Source organism: Rhinolophus ferrumequinum, chromosome 3, assembly GCF_004115265.2.
Source record: "Rhinolophus ferrumequinum isolate MPI-CBG mRhiFer1 chromosome 3, mRhiFer1_v1.p, whole genome shotgun sequence".
NCBI lineage: Eukaryota > Metazoa > Chordata > Mammalia > Chiroptera > Rhinolophidae > Rhinolophus > Rhinolophus ferrumequinum.
In genome coordinates, this window is record NC_046286.1 from 17,734,206 (window position 1) to 17,759,657 (window position 25,452).

The following is a 25,452-nucleotide window of genomic DNA, read 5'->3' on the forward strand; positions in this document are numbered from 1 at the left end:
AAGGGGTATTAGAATAATTCTGAAAGAAGTTATTACATTCTGCATTTCTCTTTTATAAAGGACTTCAGGGGTATGCGTGTACTGTGTTTTGTGTAAATGACTCTTCTGCCCTGATTTCATGGTAAATGGTAAGAGGAGGTCAGTATGGCAATAAGAGGTTTGAATGCAGAGGGAAGAAATAGGCCATAAAGAATTAGTAACTTAAAATGAGCTGATGTGAATTAGGGATGGATGTACTAAACAAAATTCAATAATAACCTCATGTCCAAGGTCATATTCTAGCATCACTGCTAATGAACTCATCATTTTAACACAAATGCAGCACAGTTTAGGAACAATTATCAACATTTGGTTTTACTGATCACAAATGACAATCACATGGATGACATGAGGTGCATCCAAGTTGATTATTAGAGAGATGTGCCTTTTCTGAGAGTATTTATAGCACCCATGGGTCTCTAGGATCTATATCATTTCAAATATTATTTCAAGAATATAAAATAATCCTGGACTTAGGGAGACACCTACAGGTACAATAAAGAAATAAAATGAGAATCTGAGAACCAGAAAACAATAGCATTATGTTTAATCAGAAAAATCAAAATGATTTTTCTTGGAAAATATTTTTGAATGCTCAGAGCATTTTTCAGAATAAGCACAAATCAGACAATAAAAAACAAATATAGATATATAGATTTTTAAAATTTTATCTCTCACCTTTAGGCTACTTATAAAATCAAGCTTTGTCTAATGGCCTAAAAGATGGTCCACGATTCTTTGGAAATAAGTCAGGATTTACCTATTAGTAGAAACGACATTAGTAGTTACCATCATCATCATCATTTTTATTCAAGTGTCTACCAAATAGCAGTAAGTATAGTTCGTTATTCATTCCTTTGATAAGTGTTTTTTCTTAATTTAAAATAAAATAGCCCTGGTAAAATGAACATATTCTACATTAGCATACCTTTATGTCTTAACATAAATGTTTTAGGGTTTTTTTAGATTTTATTGAAGTGTATTTTTCTAGGACCCATCAGCTCCAAGTCAAATAGTTGTTTCAATCTAGCTGTGGAGGGCGCAGCTCACAGTGGCCCAAGAGGGGACAGAACCAGCAACCATGTTGTTAAGAACATCGCGCTCTAACCAATTGAACAAACAGGCTGCCCCATAAATGGTTTTATTAGACCCCTTTTTTTATTTTAAAATGTTTTTGTTTTTCGTATGAAGTGCACAGGAATTTAACGATACTAGTGGCGGGTGATGGTGGCACACGGCATCGTTTTGCCTGTGGACAGATCTAGAGTTCTTTAACAACCCTCCTCCCTCCCCCCAACCCCACCTCTCCTCTCCACTGCATGAATTGCCCCTCCCTGAAATGGAAGTCAGAGGAAGGAGAATTCATTTTGTTTTCTGTTGTTTGGCTACTTTATCTCTCCTACTTATGTGCAGGTTTTGCTCAGAAAGGATGTCTCATCAAACCTCTCCTCCATTTCCTATACTATTATAATATTTATATAACACTTAAATTCCCATTAAGTTGCAAAGAAAGGATTTTGATGTCTTTAGAGTACCCTAAAGACATCATTCTAGTGTACTGCCAAAGCCAGAAAAGCTTTCATAGTTCTAGTATCAACAATAAGGTCACTGGAAAAACACATCCCATGATTTTACCTTTTCCTGCTTTTAATATCATTCCAGTGCATCCAGCTATGAAGTCGCTGCACATCCAAAAAAGATCCACAAAAGAACTACCAAAATAAGTGAGGGGACATAGATTCCATATAGCAAATACCTAAATATCAAAAGCCTATTTTTTAAAGATAAAAGCCAGATTCTGTCAATTCAATCTTCTACAATAAGATCATATCCTCTCCATCTCTGCCATCTCTGAATAGCATCTAAGCAGGTAAGTGTTGATTCTTAGAATTTCTCTATTACATTATTGTAAGTCTCTTAACTCTATCTCCTGTTATGCACCCATTAAAAGGCATCTTCTACACAGCTGCTGTACTAAACCACAAATCTTATCAGATTATTTCTGTGGTTAAAACCCTTATATGATTCTCTGTCTTTATCTTCAGGATAAAATCCAAATCCCTTAACGGTACAAACCTCTATGAGTATACATAATCTGGCCCACCTACCTTCCCACTTTCATGCCTTATCATTCATTTCTTTTCAATAATAACAACAATTAACATTTATAAAACATGTACCATGTCAGGACTATCCTAAATACCTTTTTTATTGTGGTAAAATATACATAAAATTTACCGTATTAACCATTTTCAAGAGTACAGTTCTATGGATTTAAGTACGGTCAAACTGTACAACCATTACCACCATCCATCTCTGGAACTTATTCCTCTTCCCCAAAATGAAACCCTACACCCATTTCTCATTCCCTCCCCTCCCCAGGCCTTGGCAACCACCAGTCTACCTTCTGTCTCTATAAATTTGACTATTCTAGGTACCCCATATAAATTAAATCATGTATTTCTCTTTTGTGACTGGCTTATTTCACTTGAATGCTTTCAAGATTTATCTACGGTGTTGTTACATGTGACAGAATTCCCTTCCTTTTTAAGGCTGAATAGTATTCTACTTTAAGTAATACATTTTGTTTATCTACTCATCTGTCAATGGACCCTGGAATGCTTCTATCTTTTGTCTATTGTGAATAATGCTGCTGAATGCTGTGTACAAATATCTGTTCGAGTCCCTGCTTTCGATTCTTCTGGATACATACCCAGAAGCAGAATTTCTGGGCCATTTCATAATTGTTTTTCAAAAACTATCATTTTCCACAGCAGCAGCATTATTGTACATTCCCACGAGCAACATACAAGGACTCTCCTATCATCTTCTTCAGCCGTTGGACTGGGATTTATACATGGCTCCCCTGGTTTTAAGGCCTTCAGACTTGGACTGAAGTATGTCACTTGGACTGAAGTATAGATAGATAGATAGATAGATAGATAGATAGATAGATAGATAGATAGATAGATAGACAGATAGATAGATAGATGTATGTATATCATTGCCCTTCTACACTCCCAGTTTATATCATCATTCTGGAGGAAGCCATATTAACAACCAAAGCACTTTCATTTTAGGATATTCATAAACATCCACTCTCCTGGATCTCGAGCCAAGCCTAGCAGTTACATGGTCACATATTCATACCTAGGAAGAAAGCAGAGTTAGACCAGGAGAAGTATTCTGTCATTTCCCTGTTGTTCCAACCAAATACATTGGAAATACCAACTTCATACAGAAATTCATAATCCTGTTGAAAGAATTTATTTAATTAATAGAAATGACAACTGTTGGGTCTGATTTAATACTCATAGCAAGGTAATTCTAATAGATTGGCCGAGGACCACAACCACAATATATTTCCGTACATAAATATTCTCCCACTATTTTTTCCCAAGATAAAATGTTATTATTTTATTCATATGTGGATTTTATCTTCTGGTGCTCAAATCAATGTAATGTTAAACTGAAAATGGAACTAAGCAGATTTTTTAAGGTACAATTTGGTTATTAAAATAGAAAGCAAATAGATTTATAAATATATTTCAAATAAATATCATGATGTTTTTAAAAGAATACCTTTGTCTAGAGTTTCTGGTAAAGTACTGAGCATGCATTATAGAGAGTTTTTAAGGATAATTTACTTTAAGTGAAACTGTATATAATACACTTACAGCATAACAACATTCTTATTTTAACATAGAGCTTTTAGGAAAGCATCTATCAGGTGTTGAATTACATTGAAAATGTCTTCTTTGATCACTATTGAAAAAATATTTTAGAAAAAAACTACATCAAAAAACAGGATGTTACATAGATTGCTGCTTCTTTTCCAAACACTTCTCAATGTCATCAAGCACTTGAACAGCAGCCTTTGGAATTCGAGTCCCAGGACCAAATACATTGGAAACACCAACTTCAAACAGAAATTCGTAATCCTGTTGAAAGAATTTGTTTAATTAGTAAAAGTAACAATATTTATAATTTCAAGGAAATGAAACAAAAGGGCAATACACACTTTTCTTTCTTCTTTGTCCCCAGTGCCCCAAACTTTCTCGATAGGTACTCTATTGGCATTTGGGGGAGAAAATTCTTCCTTCATTAGGACTGCGACTAATAGCCATTGGTACCACCCATACACTACAAGTCATTAAAAGAACAAAACACACTCTGACCATTTTCCAGCTCCCTCAGTGTTGTTAGTGGTGAGAGCTATATGAGCCACTGCTTAAGAACTTCTGAGCCCTAAACCATAATTTTCTCCCACCTAAATTGTCACTACTTGTGTTAAATTTAGTATCACATTACAACTTTGAGTTTACAACGCTATTTATTTTCTTGAAGATATTTTGTCTGCAGTTAGTGAATGGTGGTACTTGAATTTGACTTCATGGTGAAATTAGATTTTTTTATAAATGATGATTAACTCATTTTTTTGTTTTAAAATTCTCTGTTGTTGATGCAGTTTATTTTAAACACAATTTTTGAAACACAAAGAAAATATCCCCAGGGTACAACTATTGCACCAAACTTTAAGCTGTTTTAACATCGGAAAATCTGTAGCTGTAATACCAAGTTTAGGAAATGCTTTACAGCCCTGATCCTCAACCACTAGGATGTTTCTATATTTCAGGACATTCTGGTTTGTGCTTATGCAGCACCCTTTTTTTTTCCTTATGAGACTTTTTTTTTTGATTAAGATATAACTGACATATAACATTATATTAGTTTCAGGTATATAACATAATCATTTGATATTTGTATATACTGCAAAATGATCACAGTATGTCCAGCTAACATTCATCATCATACAGAGTTACAAAATTGTGTGTGTGTGTGTTGAGAACTTTTAAGATTTATTCTCTTAGTAATCTTCAAATATTCAATAAATATTATTAGCTACAGTCACCATGCCCTACATTACATCCCTATAACTTATTTATTCTGGAAGTTTATACCTTCGACTCCCTTCACCCATTTTCACCCACCCTCTACCTCTGGAAACCACCAATCTGTTCTTCCCAGGTAAGTGTGATTATATGGTATTTGTCTTTCTCTGTCTGACTTACTTCACTTAGCATAACACCCTCAAGGTCCATCATCCATGTTGTTGCAAATAGCAAGATTGCATTCTTTTCTATACATAATAATATTCCATTGTGTACACACACACACACACACACACACACACACACTTTCTTTATCTATTCATCCATCTATGGACACTTAGGTTGTTTCCAGGTCTTGGCTATTGTAAATAAGGCTGCAATGAACATGGAGGTGCATGTTTTTGTTCCTTTCAGATAAATGCCCAGAAGTGGAATTACTGGATCATAAGGCGGTTCTATTTTTAAGTTTTTGAGGAACCTCCATATTGTTTTCCATAGTGTCTGTACCGATTTACATTCCCACCAACAGTGTACAAAGGTTCCCTTTTTTCTACATCCTTGCTAACACTTCTTTCTTGTCTTTTTTGATAATAGCTCTTCTAACAGGTGTGAGGTAATATCTCACTGTGCTTTTGATGTGCACTTTTCCTATAACTAGTGATGTGGGCACCTTTTGATGTGCCTTTTGCCATCGATATGTATTCTTTGGAAAAATGTCCATTCTGATCTTCTACCCATTTTTTCAATCAGACTGTTTGGTTTTTGCAGCACCGTTTTTAATGCATCCATTTTCATTCTCAAAAGTGATCACATTTGGATGATAAATTACATGGTCAGCTAATTACCTCCGAACTATTTGTTTTCTGTCTCTATTATTTCCTTGTGATATTCTTGTAATACTATAATTCTGCAATGGCATTTAACACTTCTTATTGAACTTTTCTCCTTCTAGTCTATGAACTTCTAAGGACAGGGACCATGTCTAATTATCTTTATATTCTCAGCACTTGATACATAAAGGCACTCAAAACACGTCATTGTTCTTGGGCAGGTGCTAGAGGTTTAAAAGTTCATAAGACAGCTTGATAGGTTATCTTTTTTTATCTTTCCTAATGATGTTGTGTACCATTTGTTCTGACACCCGAGTTATGGATTTGGAATGAAAGACTCAACTGAGAGAGGGCTGCAGAATGTTACAACTGGGCAAAGGGTTCTTGACTCCACTAAGCCTTACACAGCCTTGTAAAATGTATTTTAATGAGGGGATAAAATGCTAGAAACAAGTGAATCTGAGCAAACTGTATATAGGTGTTCTTTGTACTACTTTAATTTTGTCCCTTATCTATTAGTTTGAAATTATCTCTAAATAAAAAGTTATTATTGTAAAATGTTGTCCACTGAGCTGGGCCAGGCATATTACATTGCCCGCTTCATGATGAGAAGTAGGCATTATGAGGCTGCTAACCTTTCCCAAAATGCTTGGAAGCCATTGCTGTTACTAAGATGCTCATGGTGATGACAAACCATATTTATTTATTGAATTGGGCTGCAGAAACTGTGAGCACAACGGCAGTGGCTAAATCTGTTTGATTAACTACCATCTGTTGGTGCTTTCTAATTTAAAATCTAAGTGTCTTTCAAATGAATAACAACATTTTACATATTTGTTACTGCAAACAATTAACAATTACTGCAAACAAATAACGAGAAAAATGCATGGGTGTTAACTGCTTAATTATAAAGGATTCCCGTTATTAACACACAAGTGTATCATTACAGAACATGATCCTTAGTCTTTAAGCTCATGGGGAAAAAGTATGGCAAACACCTACAGATGTTCTAAGTAACTCAAACATTCAAAGGGTTACTACAGCTTATGTGAAATGCATTTCTTGCAAATGTCAGCTTACTTATGCAAATAGGCCTGTGTTTTTTTTCTCAACTCATATTTCAATTCCACTATTTTGTGCTGCCTAATGATTTTGGTTCTTAAATTTTAATATCAAGCCCAAGAACTTAGATATTACAGAGTCTAAAATGGCAGTACAGTTAGAAGTAGTCCACAGATAGACAGCAATAAAAAATAAAAGCCTTTGTATTCCGAAATAGTAAACTATATTTACGAAAAAATAGGCAACTATGTTAACAAAAGCAGTTTTGTGTTGACTATGTCACCTTGAAGTACTGTGTCAGAAAGCATACCGTAGTTTGTTTGCTAGCCCCGTATTATCACCAATCTCACAACTGCATACATATTTTCTCATTTCCTAAGTAGGATGTAGTCACTATTTATATTCTGAGTTGTAATGGAGGAAATAATAATTGAAGACCTGGACATAAGATCACATTTCACTGATAGATTCCTGCTATAAATGATTTATAGCAGCTAAAAATCATTTACTTAGAGCAATCTCATATACAGTTCATCTAACTCAGTATTTCCTCCATTCAAAAAAAAAGCTTGGTTTAATTAAAACTGGGACTGGAAATGGAGATGCAATTCATGCCTTAACTAATTATTTTAACTTATAGGTAAGGTAATCTGTGGACGGTGCCTCCACCCCATTAGTAAATTAATTGACATCACTGATTGTTACCTAGCATCCATCCATTTCTCCTTTCTTAAGAGGACGTACATTTTTGTTCAAATATCCACCTCCTCTCCATTCAACCAACAGTTTTCAGGACAGGCTAATTCCATTTATATCCAATTTAGGATATTTTTGGCTCTAAGAAGACTATACCCCAATCAAATTAGCTTTAATAAAAAAGGGGTTTTATAGGACCATGTAATGATACAGGGCTGAGTTAGGGCCACATTTAGGGATGGGAACATGGAGGAAATGGACAAGACAGCTACTGTAAAACAACAGCAGCAAGTGCTGCGGGCCGGCTAACAAAGCACTCACCTGACTACCAGGACGAGGAATGCTCACTGTATCTCTCTCTAGCTAGGGGCTGACATATGCACAGTGTGTTTACCATTCTTCCCTATTCTAGCTGTGAGATTTTATATTCCTTTTATCCTGTTCCTTTGCCACCATTGTTTATTGAATATGAAGACAGTAGATCTCTATCTAGGTTACTAGCTTGCAAGGAGGTAATTCTCTCATAGAAATTTTGGAAGTTCTTATATTAAACTATATACAATTAATTATAATATAACTTGAATAGAAAAGAGTTGCCCACATTTCGATTGTGTAGAATTTACTTGGTAAAATCACCAGGAAATAATTTGGCTGAAAATCTACAAAATAAATTTGTCTTAAGTAAAAGTGTACAATCATTTAAGGAATTACATATAAGCTAGTTACTCGGAATTCCCATCATAGTATTAGAAAAATACAGGAGAGGAAAAATACCTGTGGTGGTATCACCCCTCCACACATGACAAGAATATCCGGCCGCCCGAGGGAGTGAAGCTGTTTGATAAGCTCCGGAACCAGAGTTTTATGACCAGCGGCGAGCGTGCTCACACCCACCGCGTGCACATCTGCGTCCACAGCCTGCTGGGCCACTTCAAGGGGAGTCTTCAACAATCAGAAAGCAGAGACAAGTCATCATTTATTCCAAAAACTTTTGAAAAGTGCTATCTACTTAATCGACATTCCAAATTTTCCTCATTAGAAAATCTTGAAATGAATTATAACTTCACATTTCGTCATTTTCAACTCATATATACCAACTCATTCAATTGATGCAGTAAACACCAGTGCTGTAATTTGCTTCCAGCACTGCAATTCATCAATTAGGTTTAAGTTACATCAAAATATGATTCCCCAAAAGAATCTTCACGTAGGCGAAGTACACTATCTCATTATAATTTTTTAAAAATACGTATGTTGTCTTCATTATTAATACTTATTCAGTTTTTGTGCCATACAAGGCAACATGTTATGGTATCTATGAAGAACTCAAAGACTGAACATAACATGCAATGTGAAAAAGTGAGTCTTAGGGAAAGAGTGGAGAAAGGACGGGAAACAGTGATGTTAGCAAGATGATGGACTAGGAAGCTCCAGGACTCAATTCTCCGGAGAAGACACTGACTTAACAGCAACATGTGGACCAAAATAATGTTGTGAGAACCCTAGAAGCTAGCTAAAGGGCTACAGCAACCAGGTGAGTGCTTAAACAAGGGACAGTGTCACTAATTAACTGGATTTAACCAGTTTAGGATACTATCAGGTGAGTTACCCAGGAAAATCATTTCCACACTCTGCAATGAGTCTATGACATTGCTTTAATAAGCTACATGTATTTAAATGAATTCATATAAAAGATGTCTAAGTTTCTCATTGTGAATAAAATGCAAATTGAGAAATTTGGGAAGGATAAGGCCACTTCAGAAAACACTGCACACTTATAAGTACAGAAAAATTATCAAAATCTGTGAATTTTCTGAGTTTGGCAAGATTTTAAGTATTCCTTTGTCTTGTGCACCTGAAACTAATAATAAATAAAAAAAAAGGCTCTTCGTTTTAGTGTGGAAATAAAACTCTCAGTAATGGGGCCATAGTCAAGATCTCTCTAAGTCACACAATATATAGATGAACCCTGAATCTGTGAAAAATATGAACACATTAAATTAAAATATTTAAAGAAAACATGTATAGTCTCGCCATTGATTTCTTAAAGAAACTTAAATTGAGTTAAGCATGATTTGTCATTCATATTATCCACGTTACCAAAATACATTAGATTAAAATTCCATTAAAATAATTTAGTTCCATGCTTCATGCTAATATAAATTAAACTGTATTTTACATGGAAAAATTTAAATCTTAAAATATAATTTTGATTAAATCAGTCATTAGAGAATGGCAGGATTGCACCTTCATCCACAGATAAGTTTTTTCTTTTAATGACACAGTATTATGTTAACAAAACTGGTGGTACTAAAAGGCAAATTATATTTTTATGAATGGGATATAATGGGGAAATGAACTTTCAGTTCTTTGAAAAATTCTTTTAGGTGCCAATGGCTAACGACAATTTTTTTTTTAACTATTTTTATTTTACGAAAAAATATTTCCCAAAAGCTAACTATTAAATATTGGAAATGCATTATATTTGATTACTATTTAAAACAAAAATAAAAAATAAAAAAACTAAAGTAAAATGGTAGTAGAACATAAATAAAGGAAATAGAAAAGTATTCAACTTAAACAATGAAGAAATCTAAATCTATATATTTATTTAACCTAAAATACATTTGAGATTCTTAATAAAACCTACCTTAAAAGCATAGGACTCTAAACACTTTAATAAATTTACCCACCAACACAGTTCAAGGACATACCTCCAGAAATTTGAGCTCTTTATAGCAACAATTTCCTCTAGACTCTCTAGGTTAATATTTAACAACTCCAGAAGGGAAAACTCTTATGGGAGATTCTACAAAGGCTGGGTCTCTTTGGGAAAGTTTACTTCTTGACTGGTAAAAATGCAATGATTCCTCTTTTAGTTTTCATCTTAGCTGACTTTTCTGCAACATGTAATAATAGTACTTCCCTCTCCTTCAAACTGTTCTCCTTTAGTTTTTATTCCACTGCTCATCCCATTTCCTTTCACTCCTTTGCTGCTTCCTTCTCTATTTCCTTTTAATGTTCAAGTTCTTTTCTCATCTTGCTGTAGATACTCTGCATGGAAAATTACATCTGTTTCCATGGTTTTAAATCACATGCATATAATGATGAGTCTCAAAATCTTGGCTATAATTGAGACCTCTCTGCTAATGCTCTGGACATATACAGCCAATTTACATTGTCATCTTCATTCGAATGTTCCACAAGCTGCATATCTCCTGCCTGCATATCTGTAAACAGTCCCTTCATTAAATTTGCTTCAAAATTCCAGCTGACTTTTTGTTTCTGCTAAGACCCTGATACTACCTTGTTGTTAAGGTCTTTGTTGTTTCACACTCAGATTACTGAATATCTTAACTGGACTCCTTGCATCTAGTCACAGCTCCCCTCAATCTACTTCAGAAAGTGATTTTACTAGAAAGTGAGCTTCCTAAAGTACAAATTTGATTGTGTCACTATACCCAAACTTGTTTGGGATAAAGTTCAAACTCCTTAGAATGGCATCCATGCTCTTCGTCATAACCTACACATCATCCCAAGCACTGTACTCTAATTTTACCTGAAGGCATCATGCCTTCCATAGCTCTGTACCTCTGCACCTCTGCTTAAACCAACCCTTCTTCTTCAGAGGCCCTTCCCTGCTTTGTTCTCCAGGCTTCCGAAAGGAACAGCTCAATCATAAGTTCCTAGGATACTTGGATGAGTTCCTTGCCCCAACTTTAATTACAGTAATAATCACTGTGTTGTGATTACAGATAAGTAAATCTCTGTCAGGAGCCTGTAACCTCCTTGAACACAAAAATCATATCTTTCTCAACTCAGAACCTAGCGTCTGGTAGATGATTAATAAGTATGTTATCCATTACATATTTATATAAAAATTATTACTAATTGCTATAAAAAGTATTACTATGTACACCTCAGCCAAAGATTTTTTTGGAGTGAATGCTTAATGTCTCATCACTCTATAGAGAATTTCAGCTTCATTTACTTCCAATAAATTATAGTTCTGCTAGGTCTAATATTCTGTGATTAAATAAAATAGTATTAAAGAGGAAAATAAGAGAAAATATAATTATGAATCAAGCTCACTCTGATGCTTCATTTCTTTTTCAAAACACTTTCCATCAATCCAATGTGGGCTATCTTTCCCACAAAAGATTAGTTAACTCTCAATAAGTAGTACAGTAAGCTCTTCGAAAGTAATCTTCACAGTTTCAGAAGCCTCATAAAAGTTTTAGTTTGGAATTGACAATGATTTTTACAAACTGAAAATGATTTTTACAAAAACAAGTAAATTAACATGAGTTTTAGTTTATTCTTATTTCTGTCTTAATTAATTAGATGATATGCATTCAAAAATAAATTAGGGAATTTATTGAATTCGAATTCTTCATTTCAACTTTAAAACATCATCATGATCTATTATCTTTTTATGATTTTTTTCTAAATGTGATTTTATGACATACTTTTTGAAATTCCCCCAACATTTCTCAGTACCTGAAAAAGAGGACCTATGTCCACATCAAAACCAAGATCAGCAAATCCTGTAGCAATAACTTTTGCTCCTCTGTCATGTCCATCTTGCCCCATTTTTGCCACAAGAAGACGAGGTCTGCGACCTTCACGTTCCATAAATTTATGAACCCTAAAAAACATTTTAAATATAACAACAGTTATATATTAATTTTCCAAAGGTAAAATATAAAAACTATAATTTAGTCACAGCAAATCTTTCAAGTTTATTTAAAAAGATATAATCTGTTTACTAAAATTTTGTTAACATCTCTGTTGTACATTGAGAACTCCATTAAAGCCTGAATATGCTTACCATTGCCCCCTTAGAAGAAAGTTTGAAAGATGACATAGTCTGTAAGCCCATAACACTGAGCATCACAGTGAAGAAAGATGAGAAAATGACAACTTTTCACCTTCTCAAGCCAGTCTCCAGAGTACAATATGCAAAAATATTTAAATATAAATGGAAAAGCGCCTTTCAAAGTTATTTATACATATATGTGACTCACTAGCTGTTTTGAACCGTCCATATCTCTCACCCACCCTTCATAAGTGTGAACTCCCCCAAGCAGACTGCAGCAGTGTTTTATAATGAAGTATGATCAAAATACTTGCTTATTTAAATATATAAATTTATAGTGCACATGAAATTAGTTGGAAATTTCTTACAAAGTTTCAGAAAACCAATCACCAGGAAGCTATTTCTTATACTTGAGAAGTATGACCAATTTACATTAATTTATATTTCCAAATCATGTTTGACAGTGTTATTACTGTCAGGTCAGTGAAGACTGATTTCAATTTATGCATATAGATGGCAACCGCATATTTACCTTCAAATAGGAAAATTAAGATTTTATAATTATTTGGGCAATTAAACAACATAAATAAACTTAAGAAAATATGGAAGTGTATTCTAGTAAGGAGAATGAAATTTAAGTACCTGGAGGAGACGAAGCAATATCAATGTTAGTTAAAGAAACATTTGTTTGAAATGAGAAACTCCTAAAGGGAACTATGGTAAAGTTCAAAATATTATTTTAGTAAAACTACAGGCTAACAGGAAAGTCAATTCAAATATTTTCCAAGGGGTATATGAAAAATTAAGGCTGCAGTAGATTCATGGGGATTGTGTTAAAAGAAGAGATGACACTCTGGTTTAAGAAATCTCACATATTACCTCTTGATAGCAAATGTTATCTCGTTACTTTCTCCAAACTCCTGGCGATAGGCTCCACTCACCATTCGATCATTAGCTTTATGTTCACCAAATACCTTTTTCATGGCATCTGTGATTTCGCCAACTGTACATCTAAAATATTACATGGAAGTCCGATTAACATCATTATTTGAGGCAAAAATATTTATTTACCTTAACATTCAACTCGAGTTTTCTTAATATTCAATATAATTCGATATTTTATTACCTAAGTAAAAATTAGGCTGCAAAAAATCTAAATAAGAATATGTTTTGAGGACGTCATAGGAATGGCGGCAGCAGGGCGCACTTTCTGAGTTCTCCTCCAGATCTTGTTGCAAACGGGAACTATAACCCATCGAGGAAATTTTCGCTCACCACACAATATAGTGGAGAGATTCGTGGATTACTTGAAGCTAAGAAATTCTTGGGGGTAAGCTAACTGGACGGAGCAAGGAGAGGAGGAGGAGAAGCGGCGTGGGAGCGCCCGGCCGGCAGCGGCGGGAGAGCCCAGCCCCCAGCGGAGCCTCAGCTGGCGGGGGCGAGGACCGAAAACCACGGAGCCGGGCAGGCGCGGGATCCCAGGCGGAGCGGAGAGCGCAGAGACCGGGGGTAGGCCCTTTCCCTGCTCCCACGGCTGATTTCTCCCGCCGGGAAGGCGGCGCGCCCTGCGGCGGTCGGGGGGCGCAGTCTCCATACCTGGGCCCCTCCCCCCCGCCCTGCTCCCCCAATCCTACCCCGCCCTTCCAGAGACTGGGACTGGAAACCGCGGTGCAGCCCCGCGGTGCCGGGCGCGCACAGGGGCCCAGGCGGAGCGGAGAGCGCAGAGACCCGGAAGCAGCTCTTTCCCTGCGTCCCGCGGCTGATTTCTCCCGCCGGGAAGGCGGCGCGCCCTGCGGCGGACGGGGGGCGCAGTCTCCATACCTGGGCCCCTCCCCCGCCCTGCTCTCCCAATCCTACCCCGCCCTTCCAGAGGCTGGGACTGGAAACCGCGGTGCAGCCCCGCGGTGCCGGGCGCGCACAGGGGCCCAGGCGGAGCGGAGAGCGCAGAGACCCGGAGGCGGGCTCTTTCCCTGCGTCCCGCGGCTGATTTCTCCAGCCGGGAAGGCGGCGCGCCCTGCGGCGGTCGGGGGCGCAGTCTCCATACCTAGGCCCCTCCCCCCCGCCCTGCTCTCCCAATCCTACCCCGCCCTTCCAGAGACTTAAACCAGCCCCTGAACCGAGAAGTGGTATCTAACGCTCACGCTTTGGGAAGCCTGACGGGCAGCCCTGACCCAGGCAGACTGGGCAGTGTGCGTGATTTTGGCTGCGCTAGGAGAGAAGAGACGCCTCCACCCCCAGCCACCACCTTTTCTGGCCTGCGGGAAGAGGGCGACACACGGCTGGGCTGGGAGAGTGAAGACCCCTCCATCTCCAGCCCCCACCCTTCCTGGCTTGCCTAGGGTGGGGTGGGTGCAGCGGCCGAGACACACCCGGAGATCAGCAGTGAGGCAGGCGCAGCTCTGGGCTTTCAGCAGATCAGAAATCTCCTGCCCGCACTCACACACACACACTGAAGAGGTGCCTTAAGACTCAAGAGTTTTGGTCACATATCTGGTGGTGCCACTCTCAGTGTGCATTTGTGCAGGCAAGGGCAGAAACTGCACTGATATTGTAAAAACTATCATCCAGACCCCTCAGGCCCACGCTTTTAAGTCTGCAGTCCCAAAGTCTCTCTGGGCACCAGGTGACCGGCTCTGCCTGCGCAATAAGCAGGGGGCTCCTTGGTACAGCAGAGAACAACCTGGACATTGCTTGGTGGGCTTAGGCCGAGACTGTCGCTGCTTTTTGTATTGCTTTGTTTTGTCTTGTTTTGCTTTGTCTTTATATCTTTGATATCTTTGCCTCTGTCGAGTGGGGTTATCAGGTGGTTTTTGCATGTGAACGTATTTGATATTTTTCTTTGTTGTTGTTGTTGTTGTTGTGCTTGGTGATTTGCTTTGTTCTGAAACTGCCCTGCCGGGGCCCAGCTTGTGAGGCACGGTCAGCAGATCAGAAATCTCCCGCCCGCACCCATACACACACACTGAAGGAGTGCCCTAGGACTCACGAGCTCTGGACAAAGGACTGGTGGTGCTCCTCTCGGTGTGCATACGTGCGGACAAGGGCAGAAGCTGCACTGACTTTGTGGAGACTATCATCCAGACCCCTCAGGCCCACGCTTTTAAGTCTGCAGTCCCAAAGTCTCTCTGAGCACCAGGTGACCGGCTCTGCCTGCGCAATAAGCAGGGGGCTCTTTGGTACAGCAGAGGACAACCTGGTCATTGCTTGATGGGCTCAGGCCGAGACGGTCGCTGCTTTTTGTTTTGCTTTGTTTTGCTTTGCTTGGTTTTGTTTTGCTTTATCTTGTATCTTTGATATCTTTGCCTGTGTCGAGCGGGGGTTATCGGCTGTTTTTTTTTTTTTTTTTTTTTTCTTCTTTGCTGTTGTCGTTGCTGCTGTGCTTGGTGATTTGCCTTGTTCTGGGACTTCCCTGCCGGGGCCCAGCTTGGGTGGCACGGGACTCGGCATATCTGGGGGCCAACTCCAGACCAAATCGGAGTGCAGCCGGGGTTGACCTGCAGGTCACATACCTAGAGGGGGTTCTCGGCAGGCTCTGGAGCCCATAGAGGCCAAATCACATTGGGGTGGTCAACCCTCACGCAGCAGAGTGCCCTGCGGGGGGCAGAGCCAAGTCTCACGGCAGGTCAGCCCAGGAGTTGACCCCACCTGCTCATTAGCGGGAAGCAATTAAAGATCTTCTTGAACGGGACAGTGTACACAACACAAGACTCACCTTTGGAGCACACGCAGAGGAGGACGACGTGGTGCTAGTCAAATATAAAGGACACATACTACACAAGATAACCTAGCAAGAACTAAGAACTCTAGGGGATCTACCTAATATATCAAAATAAACACAGTCAGCCAGAATGGGGAAACAAAGATACACGTCCCAAATAAAAGAACAGAAGAAGCTTCCACAACTGGAACCAAATGAAGCAGACGTAACCAACCTCTCAGAGACAGAGTTCAGAACACTGGTGATAAGAATGTTTAAGGAGCTTAGAGAAGACATAAAGAAGGATGTAGAAATCATAACAAACGAGCTTAGAGAAAACATAAAGAAGGATGTAGAAATCATAACGAAAAACCAGTTGGAACTAAAGAACACAATTACCGAAATTAAGAACTCACTTGAAGGAATTACCAGCAGGCTAGATGAAGCAGAGGATCGAATCAGCGACTTAGAAGACAAGGTAGCAGAGATCACCCAAACGGAACAACAAAAAGAAAAAAGAATAAAAAACAATGAAGATGGCCTAAGAGACCTCTGGGATAACATCAAGCGCAACAACATGCGCATCATAGGAATACCAGAAGGTGAAGAGAGCAAGCAAGGGATTGAGAACATATTTGAAGTAATAATGTCTGAAAACTTCCCCAACATGATGAAGGAAACCAACATACAAGTCCAGGAAGTGCAGAGAGTTCCAACCAGGATTAACCCAAACAGGTCCACACCAAGACACATTATAGTTAAAATGGCAAAGCTTAAAGACAAAGAGAGAATCCTAAAAGCAGCAAGAGAAAGACGGAGGGTTACATACAAGGGAACTCCCATAAGACTATCAAATGATTTTTCTACAGAAACATTGAAGGCCAGGAGGGAGTGGCAGGAGATACTTAAAGTGATGGAAAACAAAGGCCTACAACCTAGATTGCTTTATCCAGCAAGGCTATCATTTAAAGTTGATGGAGAGATAAAGAGCTTTCCAGAAAAAAATAAGCTAAAGGAATTTATTACCACCAAGCCAGCATTGCAAGAAATACTAAAAGGTCTTCTGTAAATAGAAGAAAGATCAAAACAACCTAACTACAAATTTAAAAATGGCAATATCTATGTACCTATCAATAATCACTTTAAATGTAAATGGATTAAATGCTCCAATCAAAAGACATAGGGTGGCTGACTGGATAAGACAGCAAGACCCTTGTATATGCTGTATACAAGAGACTCACCTCAGAACAAAAGACACACACAGGCTGAAAGTGAAGGGTTGGAGTAAGATATTTCATGCAAATGGAAACGAGAAAAAAGCTGGAGTTGCAATACTTATTTCTGACAAAATAGACTTTAAAATGAAGAACATACTAAAAGATAAAGATGGGCACTATATAATAATAAAGGGATCGATCCGACAAGAGGACATAACCCTAGTAAACATCTATGCACCAAACATAGGAGCACCTAAATATATAAAACAGGTACTGACTGACATAAAGGCAGAGATCAACAGTAACACTATTATAGTCGGGGACTTCAACACACCTCTGACCACAAGGGACAGGTCTTCCAGACAGAAAATCAATATGGAAACAACAGCCTTAAATGATACATTGGACCACTTGGATTTAATCGATATTTTCAGAACATTTCACCCCAATGCTGCAAAATACACCTTCTTCTCAAGCGCACATGGAACATTTTCCAAGATAGATCATATGTTAGGCCACAAAACAAGTCTTGATAAATTTAAGAAAATTGAAATCATACCAATTGTCTTCTCTGATCACAATGCTATGATATTAGAAATGAACTACAGGAAAAAAACGGGAAGACACACCAATTCATGGAGGCTGAATAACTTATTACTAAATAATGAATGGGTCAAGCAGGAGATCAAGGAAGAAATCAAAAGATATTTCGAGATAAATGAAAATGAAAACACGACGACCCAAAATCTTTGGGATGCCGCGAAAGCAGTCCTAAGAGGGAAATTCATAGCTTTGCAGGCCTACCTAAAGAAACAAGAAACATCACTAATCAACAGTTTATCTTCACATTTAAGGGATCTGGAAAAAGAACAGCAAAATAAGCCCAAAGGGAACACAAGGAAGGAGATAATAAAGATCAGAGCAGAATTAAATGAAATAGAAACCAGAAAAACAATACAAAAGATCAATGAATCCAAGAGTTGGTTCTTAGAGAAGATAAACAAAATCGACAAACCATTAGCCAGACTCATTAAAAAAAGAGAGAGAGGACCCAAATTAATAAAATCAGAAACGAAAGAGGAGAAGTGACAACGGACACTGCAGAAATACAAAGAGTTTTAAGAAGTTACTATGAGCAACTATATGCCAACAAATTTGACAATTTGGAAGAAATGGACAATTTTCTAGAGGCGTACAACCTTCCAAGGCTAACTCAAGAAGAAACAGAAAACCTGAATAGACTGATTACCACCACGGAAATTGAATCAGTAATCAACAGTCTCCCAACAAACAAAAGCCCTGGACCAGATGGCTTTACAGGTGAATTTTACAAAGCGTTCAAAAAAGAATTATCACCAATTCTCCTCAAGCTCTTCCAAAAAATCCAGAAGGAGGGAAGGCTCCCAAACACTTTTTACGAAGCCACTATCACCCTGATCCCAAAATTAGACAAAGACACCACAAAAAAAGAAAACTACAGGCCGATATCTTTAATGAACATAGATGCAAAAATCCTCAACAAAATATTAGCAAACAGAATTCAGCAATACATTAAAAAGATCATTCACCACGATCAAGTGGGATTCATTCCTGGTATGCAGGGGTGGTTCAACATCCGCAAATCTATTAATGTGATACACCACATTAACAAAATGAAAAATAAAAATCACATGATCATATCAATAGATGCAGAAAAAGCATTTGATAAAATCCAACAGCCATTTATGATAAAAACCCTTAAGAAAGTGGGAATAGAGGGATCTTATCTCAACATAATAAAGGCCATATATGACAAACCCACAGCTAACATCATACTCAATGGGGAAAAGCTAAAACCATTCCCCCTAAGATCAGGAACAAGGCAAGGATGCCCATTATCTCCGCTTCTATTCAACATAGTTCTAGAAGTTCTTGCCACAGCAATCAGACAAGAAAAAGAAATAAAAGGCATCCAGATTGGTAAGGAGGAAGTAAAGTTATCATTGTATGCAGATGATATGATACTATATATAGAGAACCCTAAAGACTCCACCAAGAAGCTATTAGAGCTGATAGATGAATTTAGTAAAGTGGCAGGATACAAAATTAATAATCAGAAATCAGTTGCATTTGTATATACCAATAATAAAACATCAGAAGGAGAAATTAAAAAAACAATCCCATTTACAATCGCTCCAAAGACTATAAAATACCTGGGAATAAATTTAACCAAAGAAGTAAAAGATCTATACTCAGAAAATTATAAGACACTGATGAAAGGAATGAAGGAAGATATAAATAGGTGGAAACACATATCATGTTCATGGATAGGAAGAATTAATATAGTTAAAATGTCCATACTGCCTAAGGCAATATACATATTCAATGCAATTCCTATCAAACTGCCAACGTCGTTTTTCACAGAAATAGAACATATAATCCTAAAATTTATATGGGACCATAAAAGACCCCGAATAGCAAAGGCAATCTTGAGAAATAAGAACAAAGTGGGAGGTATAACAATACCTGACTTCAAATTATACTACAAGGCTACAGTAATCAAAACAGCATGGTACTGGCATAAAAACAGACACATAGATCAATGGAACAGAATAGAGAGTCCAGAAATAAATCCACGCCTATATGGCCATTTAATCTACGACAATGGAAGCAAGAATGTACGATGGAGTAATGACAGTCTATTCAATAAATGGTGCTGGGAAACCTGGACAGACACATGCAAAAAAATGAAGTTGGACCACCTCCTTACACCATATACAAAAATAAATTCAAAATGGCTTAAAGACTTAAATGTAAGGTCTGAAACCATAAAATACCTAGAAGAAAATATAGGAAGAAACTTCTCAGACATTACCCGGAGTAAGATTTTTACTGATATACACCCTCGCGCGAGGGAACTAAGAGAAAGAATAAACATGTGGGATTATATCAAACTAAAAAGTTTTTTCACAGCAAAGGAAACCATCAATAAAACAAGAAGGGATCCTACTGAATGGGAAAAGATATTTGCCAGTGATATATCTGATAAGGGATTAATATCACAAATCTATGGAAAACTTACTCAACCCAACTCCAAAAAAACAAACGATCCAATTAAAAAATGGGCAGAGGACTTGAAGAGACATTTTTCTGAAAAGGACATACAGATGGCAAACAGACATATGAAGAAATGCTCAACCTCACTAACCATCAGAGAAATGCAAATAAAAACCACAATGAGATACCACCTCACCCCAGTCAAAATGGCTATCATCAATAAATCAACAAACAACAAGTGCTGGCGCGGAAGTGGAGAAAAGGGAACGCTTGTGCACTGTTGGTGGGATTGCAGACTGGTGCAGCCGCTATGGAAAACAGTATGGAGGTATCTCAAAATTCTGAAAATGGAACTACCTTATGATCCAGTAATTCCACTCCTAGGTATCTATCCGGAGAAATCCAGAACTTCAATTCAAAAATCTCTATGCACTCCTATGTTTATTGCAGCACTATACACAATAGCTAAGACATGGAAACAACCAAAATGCCCATCGGTAGATGACTGGATTAAGAAACTGTGGTACATTTATACAATGGAGTATTATGCAGCCATAAGGAAGAAAGAAATCTTACCATTTGCAACAACATGGATGGATCTAGAGAACATTATGTTAAGTGAAATAAGTCAGACAGAGAAAGATAAGTTCCATATGATCTCACTTATTTGCGGATTCTAAAGAAAAGAATAAGTGAATGAACTAATCAGAAACTGTTTGGGAGACAATGAGGAAAAACTGAGGGTTGCTAGATGGGCGGGGGGAGTGGGGGGTGGGGGGGAGGGTGAGGGGATTGGAGGGCAGTCGGTGACCACAGGATGGCCACGGGGTTTGAAAATTAATCTGGGGAACGTAATTTGGTGGTTACCAGAGCGTAAGGGGGTTGGGGGGTGGGGGATGAGGGTGAGGGGGATCAAATGTACGGTGATGGAAGGGGAGCTGACTCTGGGTGGTGAACACACAGTGTGATTTATGGATGATGTGATTCAGAATTGCACAACTGAAATCTATGTAATTCTACTAACAATTGTCACCCCAATAAATTAAAAAAAAAAAAAAAAAAAAGAATATGTTTTGCTGCATTCATGAAAACATCTTTCCTCAGAATACTTATAAATATTGATTCTGGATGCCTTTATACATAGTAATCTCTTTTCAACATTTGTCAACGAAAAAATGACTGTGCTAAGAACTATAAATAGACAAGCATATCTAGAGGTTACTGCATAATTCACCGCAACAATATAAATAGGTAAAGAGCACTATTCCCACTGATACTTTTTGATAAAAAGCAAATTTTTTAGCATATTCCATCTATTTGTTTATTAATTCATTTACCATGTACTGAGTACCAAGTATGGGCCAAGTACTGGTAAATGATAGAGATACATCAATACATAAGATAGAAAAGTACCTGCTCTTATAGAACTTATCACCTAGTCAGGGAATACAAACAATACACAAGCAAACAAATAAATTAGTAAGATAATTTCATAAGACAAGTACCACGAAGACACTAAAACAGGCAAAATAGAATGGGGTGGCTGCGAAAGCTATTTTAAAGACACAGAAGATATGACTTTTGAATTAAGACTTAAGTGATGAGAAGGAGAACATAAAGGGGAAGCGAATTTGGAAATGGAAACACTAAATGCAAAGGCTCAGAAGATAGCAAGACATGTTTTGTATTCTAAAGCTAGAAAGGACTATGCTGGGGACACAGCATAGTGAAGGAAGCAGGCCAGAGGTAGGTCAGAGTCACAGGCAGCACAGTTGTGCAGGTTATGGTAAGACTAAGCTTTAATTTAAAAGGAATGGGAGGGTTCCTTTTAATTGGAGGATTTAAAGCAGGTACTTCTCTTAAAAAATTAAAACTGAAACAAGTAATCAACCCACATACTATTCACTCTACCTCTTAAACACTTGAAACATGTTTAAAAAGTTCATTATCTTAAGCAATGAGTAATAAAAGCAAAAATAATTTATTTAGTAACATTATTACACCCTGGGAGAAAAGTTTCTGTGGGTCACTCGCTTTTCTGCATGCCCTGCATGGCAAAGCAGTGACTGCCCTTTATTCTGGACTGTCTGTTCAAAGATGTCCATATAGTGAATAGCCTTGACATACAGTCTAGTTCTGGATAAAGGACAAGTTTGCTTTCCTACATACTGATGTCTCCCTATACTTGAAAGTACACCAAACTTCAACTTGCAAATAAGCGACATGGATTTGTTACAATAACGTCAAATGTCCTGAGCCACAGGGAAATACACAAGTATCAGTATACTCCATTCAAGATATATGAATGTTTTAAATGCATAGATGTTTAAGAAAAACAAGAATTAACTTTATTTTGGTTTCTAATATTTTCTTTTAGGCTCCCATGATTTAAAGGATCAACCTTTTATATTAGTCCACTCTGAAAAGCTAAACTGGTCAACTACTACTGTTTGGAAATCTTTAAACTTACATATCCTCACCTTGCACGAGCTGCATCCACTGCAAGACCCAGAATGTTCCCATCTCCACTGGCCGCACATTCAGTCAGCGCAGCGAGACACCGTTCAGCCAAAGCTTGATCCCTGCTACATTTGACCTTATACAAAAGGTCAAGAAAAGGGACGATTTAAGGGAATAGAGAATAAAACAGAGATCAGGAAATTAGACCCTGATATACATCATATGGTAATTTTCCCATAATCCTAACCTCAAAAACAAAAGAAGGAAAAAAAAAAAAGAAGAGCGTAACATATATCCTAGGTCTGATATTCCTTTATTTATTTACTCATTCCATAAACATTTAAGGACTTGCAAAAATAATACTCAATTCTGTAAAACCCTGATAAATCAGAAACAATCAGAGCAAAAAATAGTGCTGACCAAGTAGCACATGCTACTTAGGTTTTTCTAATGTAGCAATACACTGAAAATAAGTGGCTCTTTTATATGAGGAATTTCAAAGGCACACTAAAGATTAATAATGACAAGGAAGAGAAAAATAATTACAATTTAGAGAATATTTTAGTTACATTTTAAGATTTGCTTAATTAACAATATATTCCTAATATGTATGTACATTGTTATTCTTTGTAGTTAAAAATAATCCAGAGAGAGAGAGAGAGAGAGAGAGAGAGAGAGAGAGCATGAGAAATACTGCAATAGAGAAAGACAGTGAAAAGCACGGTCAAAAACATTTTCTCTCAGGTCCTAGCTCTACTCTGCTCTGTCGATCCAAACAAAGTTAACTAAAATCCAATTTTTTGTAAGTTTTTACTACCTGTAAAAGAGTCTAAAATATTATACTGCTCCAAAGGTCACTAAAATGATATAGTATGTATAAGCAGAGGCGGGCCAGAAAATTTATATTAAAGGCAAGGAAAAACCCAATTCCATTATTGGACTGATGGGGGTGGACCCTGGCCAGGCCTACTCCGTCCACCCCCAGGAATCTACTCTACATGAGAACTGCAGGTCCACAAAATAAAATAATTCCTGCTCATTTTGAATGTAAAAAAAAAAGGAAAAAAATCAGGACAAAACAAAGCAAAACCATTCTCTAATGGAAATAAATTACAGTGCAAAGCCCTGGGTTCAAACACTGACTTTGGACTTTATTTTGTTTTTAAACTGAGTTACATAACCATCTAAGCCTTAGTTCTAATCTGTAAATTATGGGAGGTATTATTATGGTGCAGTTTTTAATAACATATAAGTTTCCCAGAGACAGATATTATAATTTAAAACTTGAGTTTTTGGTGTCAACAGACTTAGATTTGAGTCTTGGCTGCTCAGTTATTTATCTAAGTTTCTCAATTTCCCTTATCTTTAGTTTCCTCATCTTTAAATTGCTGGGAAATAATACCCACCTCATGAGGTTGTTGAAAGGATGAAGCAGGACAATGCAAGGGCTTAGCCAGAGCCCAGAATATAGAAAGCACCCAAAACATGATAGCTATTATTACCTTCTCAAGTTTTTCAATCTGCTTCTTACGCACCAAAGTATTATCAATCGTCATAACATCCACAGGTTCTTCTTGTTCCAACTGGTACTTATTTACTCCAACAATTACTTCAGAACCTGTTAATTTCCCAGAGAAAAATAGTATATAGATTCAACTCAGAAATAATTGCCAATAGTAATAATCTGATCATCATGTATTTTCCTTACAAATTTAATATTTTGAAGTAGTATTCTTAACTCTTAATGAAACTTCAATATAGATCAGCAAATCCCAATCTGAGATGGGGGTAGGAGGGGAAAGAACAGGTATATATCAGAATCTCTGTAAGGGCAGATTTTTATTATTCTCCTGAATGATATGCTTTCCCAGAGTTTCTGATAAACCCTCTTCTAACATTTTTACAAAATCAGAACACTAATAGCAGTTACCATCTAAGATTTATAAGGTAGAGGATTAATACCCAACACCCAACAGGTTTTCTAATATTTTCTTCAATTCTCTTATAGCCAATCGCTTTTAAGCAAAATATATTTTAAAATCTGTAAATGATAAACCAGAATTATAGACATTTCTTTAACATGACAAAGAACATATTTTGCCTCAAACTACCAGATTATTATTCTATCTAAAAACATCCTACCACTCCTACCCCAGATTGTATCCCTTCTCATTTCCTTCATAAAACTTATCACAATCTATAATTTTTATTTACTTGTTTAGTTGTTCAATTTCTCTCTCTTTCTTACTAAAAAATGTAAGCTCTATGTGGGCAGAAACTAGGTCTATCCCTGTTTACAATTGTATGCCCACACAGAGCAGTGTCTCAAACACTTAAGACTAAAAAAGTATTGACTGATTGAATGAATTAATTAATCAATGCATGAATGAATGAATGAATACTCCAATGCAAAGCACAATGACCAATTGACGATGTCATCTTCAAAATGTTGAAGCTACTCACCCACACATGTATACTATATACATAATAGGCATACCTCCACACATACTTTCTATACTTCGTACACATGATTGCCCACGTGCATCCATGCATGCAAGAATTCAAACACAGAGAGGGATTAACAGATAGACAGATTTAGATGAGAAACATTTTTCCCAAGTTTCATTTTTCCATCATTTTTGCTTTATGAACTATGTATGTTATCTTAAAACAGAAATTAATATTTCTTTTTAAAAACTGAATT

At 37.3% G+C, this 25,452-nt stretch overlaps 1 protein-coding gene across 3 annotated transcripts in view; it reads right to left on the reverse strand.

The window, feature by feature from the left end:
- Positions 1-3,436: 3,436 nt before the first annotated feature.
- Positions 3,437-25,452, reverse strand: part of MMUT (methylmalonyl-CoA mutase) — a 40,299-nt gene continuing 18,283 nt past the window's right edge. For all 3 annotated transcript variants that reach the window (XM_033102720.1, XM_033102723.1, XM_033102721.1), the window contains exons 8-13: positions 24,251-24,366; positions 22,769-22,884; positions 13,218-13,349; positions 12,020-12,167; positions 8,294-8,461; positions 3,437-3,980 (exon numbers count right to left, since the gene is read on the reverse strand). In XM_033102720.1, coding sequence (XP_032958611.1) covers positions 3,852-3,980; positions 8,294-8,461; positions 12,020-12,167; positions 13,218-13,349; positions 22,769-22,884; positions 24,251-24,366 — 809 coding nt within the window. In that variant the 3' untranslated portion in view covers positions 3,437-3,851. The remainder of the gene's footprint in view (positions 3,981-8,293; positions 8,462-12,019; positions 12,168-13,217; positions 13,350-22,768; positions 22,885-24,250; positions 24,367-25,452) is intronic.